Source organism: Physella acuta, unplaced genomic scaffold (assembly GCF_028476545.2).
Source record: "Physella acuta isolate Inbredline_101_S28 unplaced genomic scaffold, ASM2847654v3 ptg000590l, whole genome shotgun sequence".
Lineage (NCBI taxonomy): Eukaryota > Metazoa > Mollusca > Gastropoda > Physidae > Physella > Physella acuta.
This window is the reverse complement of record NW_026732109.1, coordinates 266017-277006: the sequence shown is the minus strand read 5'-3', so window position 1 is coordinate 277006 and position 10990 is coordinate 266017. Positions and strand designations below refer to the sequence as shown.

The 10990-nt window shown below is 34.5% G+C and overlaps 1 protein-coding gene across 1 annotated transcript; it reads right to left on the bottom strand.

Moving 5' to 3' along the window:
- Positions 1 to 1083: 1083 nt before the first annotated feature.
- Positions 1084 to 4978, bottom strand: LOC131947235 (fibrinogen-like protein A). Its single transcript, XM_059308382.1, has 4 exons — positions 4933 to 4978; positions 3374 to 3559; positions 1873 to 2016; positions 1084 to 1682 (listed from the first exon to the last, which is right to left on the bottom strand). The coding sequence occupies exons 1-4, from the start codon at positions 4976 to 4978 to the stop codon at positions 1084 to 1086; spliced, it is 975 nt and encodes a 324-aa protein (XP_059164365.1).
- Positions 4979 to 10990: the final 6012 nt, after the last annotated feature.

Below are 10990 nucleotides of genomic sequence, written 5' to 3'. Positions count from 1 at the left end.
TTTTCAAACTATGAAATAAGCTGACAGGACTCATCAATTAATTAAAAATACACAATAATGTAAGCTAGGCTACATGTTAAAACTTAAGATACATGTGGACATTTTGTTTTCGCCAAATTAAAAAAAAGTTTCTTTTGACCTTAACTGTGAGTTAGAATAAAACATTTATTGCAAATAATATAATTATTTAATTTACTAGCCATATTTAGTTACACTACCTGCTGTAATTTATAGACACTATCTGAGAGAAAGGAAGTCTATTTTCTGTCGTCGTTTCAAGAAGTCGGTAACCTATCGCTCTGGTACAACGTTTATATCTCTGATTGATCAAATAACTATGTTTCCACTCGTGCTATAAATAAACCCTTATATAATCATTACATTAAAAAATGTTTTTCTAACAATATTACGTTACAACGACTACAATAAAAATCAAGCATTAAAGTTAATGTTTAAACAACACATACTAAACATTTGAAGAAAAAACTTTTTCTTAATCAAAATATTTTAAAATGGATTTAGTACAGTGTGTAAATTCAAAAAAGTAATCAATGAGCACGAAATATTTTGGAGTAAAAATTGCACTGTTTATTTGTGGTCTGATTTTTGGGCCCGCGAAATGGCATAGGCACCACCGCATTGCGGGGTCTGGAGGCATGGTAGTTCCACTCCTTCTAATAACACAAGAGACTGCACTACAATAGTTGTTACATTTGTTATAGCAATAGTTAAATACATGTTGCCTGATTTAACTTGTTGTACTAATAACGTTTCCTCAACTTATTGAATAGATCAAAGATAATGATACCGCACTTGAGTATGTCTTTAGCTATTTGATATCTTCTTCATGATTCAACAATTAGTTTATTTAAGCATGTTATATAAAACTAATGACCGGCGGTTTAATTAATTATTGACTGTATATATATATATATATATATATATATATATATATATATATCGTATTGAAAATTATTGCCTAATTAGTTTACAGTACGATAAGTTGAACGTGTGTACTGCATGCCGCATTAGAGTTTTCTTCCCCCATTATTATAGTTACAGCACTTCAATGTTGTAAACGTGTTATAGAAATCTAAATTTCATCTCACTGAATGAGGGATTGCTCATTGGTTGCCAATAGAGGCTTGTGTAATTTGTTGCTCCCCATAAGCCATTTAGGTAAGAATAACGACACGTGTTGAACCACCACCCCCCGTGGAATTTGGATGCACATGAACCGTTCCACTTGTCGTTGTCCCTATCAAAAGTTGAAAACTTCATACCGTTTTGGTAGGCTAGTTCATCCGATACATTTCCTGTGTAGCCACCAACATGTAGCGTGTAGCCATCTGTCTCGCTAGAAATGTAGAAGCTGGAATACTTTGCGAAATAACTTGTTCCATTGAAGATCATATCCACTCTAAGTTCTGTTTGACGGGTTGTCGTTAAGAGATAAATGTTCTCATTACCCAGGTAAAAATTACCTGAACTAAAATCACCAAACCCATTTTTGTATTCCGCCCAGTTCCTGTAGAAATCTACAGTCCCAGAAACACGTCTTTGGAAAATGGTCCATCCTCCACCGTCTGTCACTGTGTCACACATGACCTGAAGTCCAGGGGTTAGGGTCAGCAATGGCCGAGAGTTACTACTGTCTACTCCTAAGCATGGATCGGTCTCACCTAATACACGAATAAGTATGACACCAGTTATAGTGTAAAGGTAACTGCAATGTATGGAAAAAGTGAAGGTGTTAGGGCTTGTAAACAAAAACAGGTGTATGAGTAATACGTAAAGATATTGTGGATATTTGTAACATATTATTTTATTACATAAAAACACGTGATATACAACACGATTTTTTTACATCACCTGCACAGAAAAAGAAGTCTGCATATGAGATGGAACCATCAGACAGGACCGTGATGTTTCTGGTTGTGTTACAGAACTTCCCACTTGAGAAAAGTTTTCCTTGAACTTTTTGTTGTGTAGCTTTTAGTGGTACTAGCCAAGAACCTGTTACATGAAACCAAAGTCAATTATAGAAAAAACATATAATATAAATATAATGTTGTCATTTACAGCTTTTTTGTTAAGAAATAGAGGTAAGTGTTCCACATAATCTGTCATCCAAATGGTCTAAAACACATTATAATCCTTCAAATATTTGATACTTGGCCGAAATAGTAGATAGGTCAATTTACAAATTATTTCTGTTAAGATAAAACTCAATTTTGTTTTGACTGAAAAAGATTATGGACGATATGTAGAATGAATAACACTATAGTGTTTGAAAAAGATACATATCAAGGGTTGTGTGTACCATGGGGTCTGCTTCAGTTTCGTAGACAATCGTCTGTGTTATATTTCAAAGAAGAACATTTTGTTTTTGGGGTATAGGTGGAACGTGGAACAGTAATGCGGTCAACTACAAACCCCAAAGTCATGAGTTCAAGAAAAGTATATTCCTGAGTACATGCTGCTATTGAGTTGCTCGGTTTAGTTTTGTTTATGTATTTCACCTAGATAAAATTTAAAGTAATTTCATCGTCCATATACATTTCTCAGGGGAGGCGCAACCGTTATGTGCGACTTTGCGTCCAGGGCTTTTCCGAGAGCGCTATGTCACATATGTTCGTTTTAAAGAGTGCTATTGCCTATTGATACACATGCTTATTATAGTCAATAGCTAAATCCCTGATATGGTGGAATTTGGCGCTCCGGCCTTCCCCGAGAGCACTGTGGCGATTACGTTCGGTTTCATTAGCACCCTACAATATGGACACGGTGGCACCAGGGGGTGACCCTACAGCCCTGATCCATGAAATATAACATCTGCTTTGTTTACATTTAAACTCAGTTTTAAAAAAATAAGGTCACGCGTCTAAAAATACATGAAAGGTAACGCATTGATATAATCCTCTTAAAGTATTGCATTAACCCGCAGCAACGCGCAGGATGGGATCGCCAGTCTCTCTTTCTCTCTCTCACTGTCTCATTTAATTAAGAACACATTTTTGTTGTAATTAAATCTATTTCTTTGCATCATTTCCCCATTACAAGACAAATTAACAAACTGCTAACATTGAGGGTCTAAAATTATCTAAAATCGTGAAAAGTAAAAGTTTAAATATGGCATGCTAGCCAAGAGTATATGAGATACAGTATATTGACATGTGCAGTGATTTCCTATGTTTGTCTATTAAAAAGGTGATATATTAATTTTAAATAAATTCCAATAAATAACGACAACATTTCTAAAATAGATTGATTTTTCCAACACGGAAGGTTCTCATCATGATTATAAAACTTGTAGTTCTAAGAAAATGGTTTCAAAAGATCTTAAGCCACAGTTTAAAAAATGTGAACTTACCTAGGCTACAATGTCTTGTAGTTGTGTTGTAGATGTAGCTGTAGCACGTTTTGTTGGAACTTGAACAACGTGAGGCGCAGGACAAAAGACTGACTTGGTCAAACTCTACATCGATGGGCAGTGTGGTCACGTACGTGTTATCAACAGCTTTATAATGGGTTTCTTTTATTGGGTTCGTTGTCTTGGCTGTAAGTGGAGAAATATATATTCAATTTTCGAAATTTGTATCGTTGAGTTGTAAAGACGTGGTCATGTTGTTTAGCACTCTGTCGCTAATGTCCCCGGGCGCCGACCTTAGGGGGCGCCAAAATGGGTTGGAAAAATAAATTGAAAGGTTGAGGGGATGCAAATTGAAAGTTTAAGGGGGGTGGTTGCAAATCAAAATCTTGAGGGGGATGCAAATCGAAAGTTTGAGGGGGGGGGGTGTGCAAATCGAAATATTGAGGGGGGGGGTGCAAATCGAAAAGTTTGTCCCCGGGCGTCGGGTAGGGTCGCTACGCCTCTGCACAGCATCACTATTTTACACAAAACACTCACTATCATTTCATCCTCAATATTATTCCATATAAGCCTCAATATTTATTTACACAAAGATTCACTCGTACTGCGATACTCTAAACCTCATACTATAAACTACATATTTTGTAACCTACTTAGGTCTACCTTTTTTAATAGTTTAATTTTATTAATGTTTAAATGGCCTTGAACTATCTTTGGTTAGACTAAGAAATTTTCCACCACACTCATGTGACAGTATTCACAACCGTGTTCGTGTGACTCGTGTTTTGGCTCCATCCCCTAATGGTCCTTCACCTTGGTGTCAACATCCCATAATTTTAGGGTAATATAAAAAAGATTAATTTTCCAGACACGAGGCGCACAAGACACTCAGAAAGAAGCCAAGGGTCATGGCATCCATGTTGTGATGGGCCGTAATTTACTTATATTTCACTCAGTAGGCCTATTTGATTTTTCACAGTGTAGGTTGCGTTAGTTAGATATTTTATCCAGTGTCAATTGTAGAAAGAAGTGTTTGTGATTTCCATGAAATTGTAAGTTGAGTTTTACATTATTTTATAGTTTTCGCATTGTATTTTACTATTTAGACATGTTTTCTTTTTAGAAGGTTTTTAGATTGATTAAAAGTTCTAGTAGATTCGGAAGGTCTTTGTATTTATATTTAACCCTAGACATTAGATTTCGAGTCTACGAAGCGTTTTTTGTTTCAAGTAATCTTTTATAGATTCGTATAGTTCATCAGTCTAGAACCATCCCAAAAAAATCCAGGTGTTGCGTAATACTTATCAGTTGTAGAGTTACGTAACAATTCCATCCTCAATATTATTCCATATAAACCTCAATATTTATTTACACAAAGATTCATTCGTACTGCGATACTCTCAACTATAAACTACATATTTTGTAACATTACTCCCACCACCCTCCCAGCGACTACTTCCTTCTCGTTCGCAAAAACCTGATCAAAACTGAGTAATTATAATAATTTTTACTAACCTTGTGTGACGATACACTGAATTATTATAATAAATTTAACTAACCTTGTGTGATCAAACACTGGATAATTATAACAATTAAGGCCCACATGTTTGTGCAACAACTGTACGATATACACAATATAGGTTACAGCTGTGTCGTATAGCTCTTTGCTGTGTTTTAAAAAATACCTATAAACAAAATATAATGTAGACAATATAACATACTAATCGTAAACCACAAGATTTATAAGTAAAAGAAAAGTGTTTTACCTAAACTACTTTACTAGTCTGATGATATAGTGTCATTACCTACGGAATCTTTAACACCTGCAAATTTACTGTCGTGTCTACCTTCATCGTTTTTTATCACCACAGTACAAAGTGAAATCAAAAGACAAATTAAAGACAGGGGCAACTTGAAATCAAAAGACAAATTAAAGACAGGGGCAACTTGAAATCAAAAGACAAATTAAAGACAGGGGCAACTTGAAATCAAAAGACAAATTAAAGACAGGGGCAACTTGAAATCAAAAGACAAATTAAAGACAGGGGCAACTTGAAATCAAAAGACAAATTAAAGACAGGGGCAACTTGAAATCAAAAGACAAATTAAAGACAGGGGCAACTTGAAATCAAAAGACAAATTAAAGACAGGGGCAACTTGAAATCAAAAGACAAATTAAAGACAGGGGCAACTTGAAATCAAAAGACAAATTAAAGACAGGGGCAACTTGAAATCAAAAGACAAATTAAAGACAGGGGCTACTTGAAATCAAAAGACAAATTAAAGACAGGGGCAACTTGAAATCAAAAGACAAATTAAAGACAGGGGCAACTTGAAATCAAAAGACAAATTAAAGACAGGGGCAACTTGAAACCAAAAGACAAATTAAAGACAGGGGCAACTTGAAATCAAAAGACAAATTAAAGACAGGGGCAACTTGAAATCAAAAGACAAATTAAAGACAGGGGCAACTTGAAATCAAAAGACAAATTAAAGACAGGGGCAACTTGAAATCAAAAGACAAATTAAAGACAGGGGCAACTTGAAATCAAAAGACAAATTAAAGACAGGGGCAACTTGAAATCAAAAGACAACTAAAGACAGGGGCAACTTGAAATCAAAAGACAAACTAAAGACAGGGGCAACTTGAAATCAAAAGACAACTTAAAGACAGGGGCAACTTGAAATCAAAAGACAAACTAAAGACAGGGGCAACTTGAAATCAAAAGACAAATTAAAGACAGGGGCAACTTAAAATCAAAAGACAAATTAAAGACAGGGGCAACTTGAAATCAAAAGACATAGTGAAGACCAGGGACAAAGTGAAATAAAAAGACAAAGTGCAACCACAGGAGAAATTGAAGCCACGGACAAGGTGAAACCAATTGACAATGTAAAGCCACGGGACAAAGTGAACCCACAGGACAAAGTGAACCCACAGGACAAAGTAAATCCACGGGATGAAGTGAAATTAAAAGACAAAGTGAACCCACAGGACAAAGTAGACACGGGACAAGGTGACATCAAAAGACCAAACTGAAGCCACGGTATGATATCAAGCCAAGGGACAAAAAAAGTCGAAGTAAATAGGTTTCTAGATTGTCAATAGTGTATCCAGTGACATACTATTTATCCTGTACAAGTTTGGAATTCTTTATTGATAAATCGAAAAAAACGTCCAGATATGCTAAGCACTACGTTAATCGTATTAACTGCTTGTAATTCATGGGTTAGGCCAAATTAAAAGCACAAGAAGTACAACTGATAAACAAACAAGAATAAATATCTAAGGCAAACTAACCGTTTTTATTTACAAGGTGTTGATAATGGGTGATGTTAACATTCCAAACTTTTATTTTTGTTTTGCAAAAAAAAACATTCCAAACTTTTATTTTTGTTTTGCAAAAAAAAACATTCCAAACTTTTATTTTTGTTTTGCTGTGGTTTTGCAATATGTTACAACAAAAGCTTAGGTAAAATCACATCTACATAACACGTTCCCCCGACAATTTTGACAATGTTACTCTTTAAAACAATAAAACATGAAAGAAAGATAAGAAAAAGGAGTTTAACTATTTTTTTGACAAGTTAAAATTATAGAAATTAAAAATGTATATTTCAAACATTTGATTACATTAGAACTTCTTCATAGTTTGCATCACTTTTCCTACCTGCATATATGTTGTCAGAATAAATGAATATCAGTAATATTGTCTTGTCATAGCTTGTCTTAGTGAAATTTTATGTTTCTATATGCAGGGTCAGTCATTGCTCGTCCATTAAAATTAAACAACAACTATTTAAAACTTATATGAGCAAATGCTTCTTGTCAAATAGAGCATGCAGGAAAACACAGTAAATAAATGTCACGTTAACCATGTGACATGTGTAGACGCGAGATTATTATTTCCTGACCGTTGGTTGAGTTGGACAGGTAGGAGAAAAAACTGTCATAAATAGAACACCTATACTTTTTACCGAATCCACGTGTAAGAAACGTTAGAAGCGAACTCGGACTATCAGACTACAAAAAAATCGACTACAGCATCAGACCACAACAATCGACTACAGCATCAGACCACAACAATTCTGTTTGATCTAAATACATTGTTATGCTTTGCTGATTGCGCCATTTGCATGGTTGAATGATTTATTGATTTTGTTATTATCAGTAGTATGCAGTTAACAGGTAAGACCACACGACGAAACGACGACATGCTACACCAACAAACATATATCGGACTCTGTCACCAGAATTTACTAAACCAGAACTTCATTGAAAACAGTTGACGTTAATGCTCTTACGAGATTTAACTTCTTGAACTATAGGCCTATAGTCAATATGAATTTGCTTTTGTAAAAGATAAGAAATTATTTGTATTTTCTAATTTTCAGTGCATTTAATAAAAGCTTGTACATATATTGGTTTTATATTTGTGTTTTTACCATCTAATGTAACTAGAGAGATGTAAGTACGGCTACTCTTGTGAAGTTCACGTCATGGTTCAAAACGTCTGAAGCGCGCCTTAAGGCTGCCCTTTATGTGACATTACAATACGGAGCGGTAAGTGTAATAGACATGAGCGAGAGGGGGGTGAGGGCAAGAGTGTTGGGAGGTGATTAAAAAACGTTGTAAAGCCAGGGGTAAATGGCGGGGGGGGGTGATAAATGACATGGATCATTTGTGATGCATGGCTAAATAGGTAACATAAAAAGATAAATGCACCTAATTATTTTGAACGAAAAAATCTAACAAAAGATTACAATCTAAACGTAACTTTTGCCAGAGTCTATAACGTGGTGTAAAATCTAACGTAACTTTCTAAAGCATTAGATTCAATTATAGAAGTCATACGTCATTAGTTGCAAAGAGATCTGAAAAGTTTACATATTAAATTACTTTTACAGGGTTCATTTATTATAGTTTTGCCTGTCTTGTTGGTGTGCACTCATGCGTGGATGTCTTGGTCTTCTACACAATTCAATGTTTACTACAACAATATAAAATACACATTTTTATTCATTTAGAAATGCACCTCTGATGCGACATTTCTCAAAGGTATAAACGCTTAATGTAATGAGTGAAGTATTTCACCTGCACAATTTTTACTGCACAAGTTGTTATCTAGCACCATTGTGTTGAACTTTACTAGACGACTAGTTACATTAAAAACAAACATCAGACGTCATTCAATGTAAATGGTGAACTCTTTTAAATCTAGGCATCCAGAAATAAAAGCAACAACAACAAAAAATAAATAAATAAAAAAATAAATAAATAAAAATAAATTAGTTATTAAATAAAACTTTCAAATAAATTTTATGATAAAAACAAAATTTGAGAAATAGTTATCGTTGCTTATAATTAGGTTAAAACCTCTACATTATGTCTTTAAAAACAACGTTTATTTGCAAAACAAAATGCACCAATCACTTTAAAACTGATCATCCATTTTTATGTCGTTTCATCAATATCAAACTGAATTCCATGTTTTGTTGTGTTATTCTTTAAGTAAGACAACAGTAACAAATGTCACCTCGGCTGTATCTAGCCTGGATCAAGTCACGTTTGAATACTTGAATCCACACAAACAAAACCGTCAGGCTAATATACCACGCCACGTGTGTCACTAGTTTGATCAAGATAACTAAAATGACGACTACAATATTAAAATGTGCAATGGTTTGAACGCCCGAAGCTTTTCTTTTCCATTTAATGTTTAATGGCACGTTGATTGTTTTTGTACCGATTTTTGTATTGTTGATTTAACTAAAGAGATGTCAGTTTCAATGGAACATTAACCTAACCAGGCATCTCCTTACCCGTGGGTTACTGGCCACTGGCCTCGACTTTTGTTGTCATTCTGTATTGACTGAGTGATGGTTAGATATCACTGGAGACTGTTCTATGTTATTGATGTAAATTTTGATACGATAAATACTGCAAGGTTTTAATACAGCACACTCTGGGGCGTGCTGTGCGGTAATGTAGGTAAACCCATGCCCATATAAATATGATCCAAGAAATATAGCGCAGGCGTTGTTTATCTTAATATATAAAAGCCTATGTGCGCACTACTCTCTCTCTGTACGAAATATCTTTGGCAACGTCGTCAGCATGTTCAACGATAAATGAAGAACTTACAGATACGGACTTTTGTTGAACATAATATGGTGGACGTTATAAATGTATAAACTAAATTGTATTCAAATAATGAAAATAAAAATGAAGGCATATTCGAATGTAAATCAGATTACTAACTAAAGCGTTTATTGTCGTGACAAGAACGTAAGAAACAATGACGTCACATGAAGGAAAGAACAAAAAATTAATGGCGTCATCTTCAAATTTTAATTATAAAGAAATGAACTATTTCATTTAAATTTCATTAACATGTACTTATCAAGACGTACGAGAAATAATGAGTTTCTATACTAAACTATTTCAGGACTTACTTTTTGTATCTAAATCTTTTTTGCTTAGCTATGGAATTGACTAATTTCAATTGAAATAAGAAGTCCTATTCGGTAACTTAAGTTTCCTAAATACCCCATGTATTCTTCATCTAAGCTAACGTGCCTAAATAGCTGAGGTGATAGTGTAGTTGTTACCATGCAGATGGTACGGGTTTGAGACACACTACGTCAATCTTAATTTTTTTTTCAATATTTGTTTTGGATGTGAATGATAACGTTGCACATCGGAACTTGGCAGGACACGTGGCAGGTGAAGTAGAGTTCACCTGTTTCTGTCTTCTCAGCATACGAATCGATTGTGTGGTCAGACACATGCTCAGCCGAAATAGGTGTTTGTAAAAGATAAAAACAACATAACTACAATTGAACAGTCGGGGTTTTAACGACACTACTTAAATCTCTTAATTTCAAGTTTCTATTTTAAAATGTGTCGAAGTTTTTAAGCTATTTAGTTATTTCTTTGATTTGCCACTAATATCGTTCAACGTTTCGACCAATACATTTTTTATAAAACAATTATAAAACATTTTCTTCAATTGACGGTTACCGATGAAGAAGTGAACTATTTAATTAAAATATATAGATATAAACATAAATATAGAAAAAACAGTATCCGCTAGTAGGCCCTATAGGATAGGTAAATAATGTGTAACTTATATGTGTGTAACTAATAGTTGTTTCACCATTTTAGAGCTATACATTATCTTACCCCGTGTAGACATCTTAATGATTGTCGACAGTATCATATTGTGTTGCGATCTTACAACTACTCATCTTACAACTAGTCATCTTACACTTAGTCATCTTAAAGTTAGTCATCTTACACGTAGCCATCTTAATCTTAGTCATTTTACAACTAGCCATCTTAAGCTATAAAGCAGCTGAAAAATTGGAAGGCTCCAGGAAAAGATGGTATTCCGGCAGAAGCACTGACAGCAGATATAGAAACTAGCACCACACTACTACACACACTCTTCAAGAAAATCTGGGAAGATGAACAAATACCAGAGGAGTGGAAGTAGGGACTACTCATAAAGCTTCCAAAGAAAGGCGATCTTAGTGCATGCTCTAACTATAGAGGGATAACACTTTTGTCCATCCCAGGCAAAGTCTTCAACAGAATATTATTAAACAGAATGA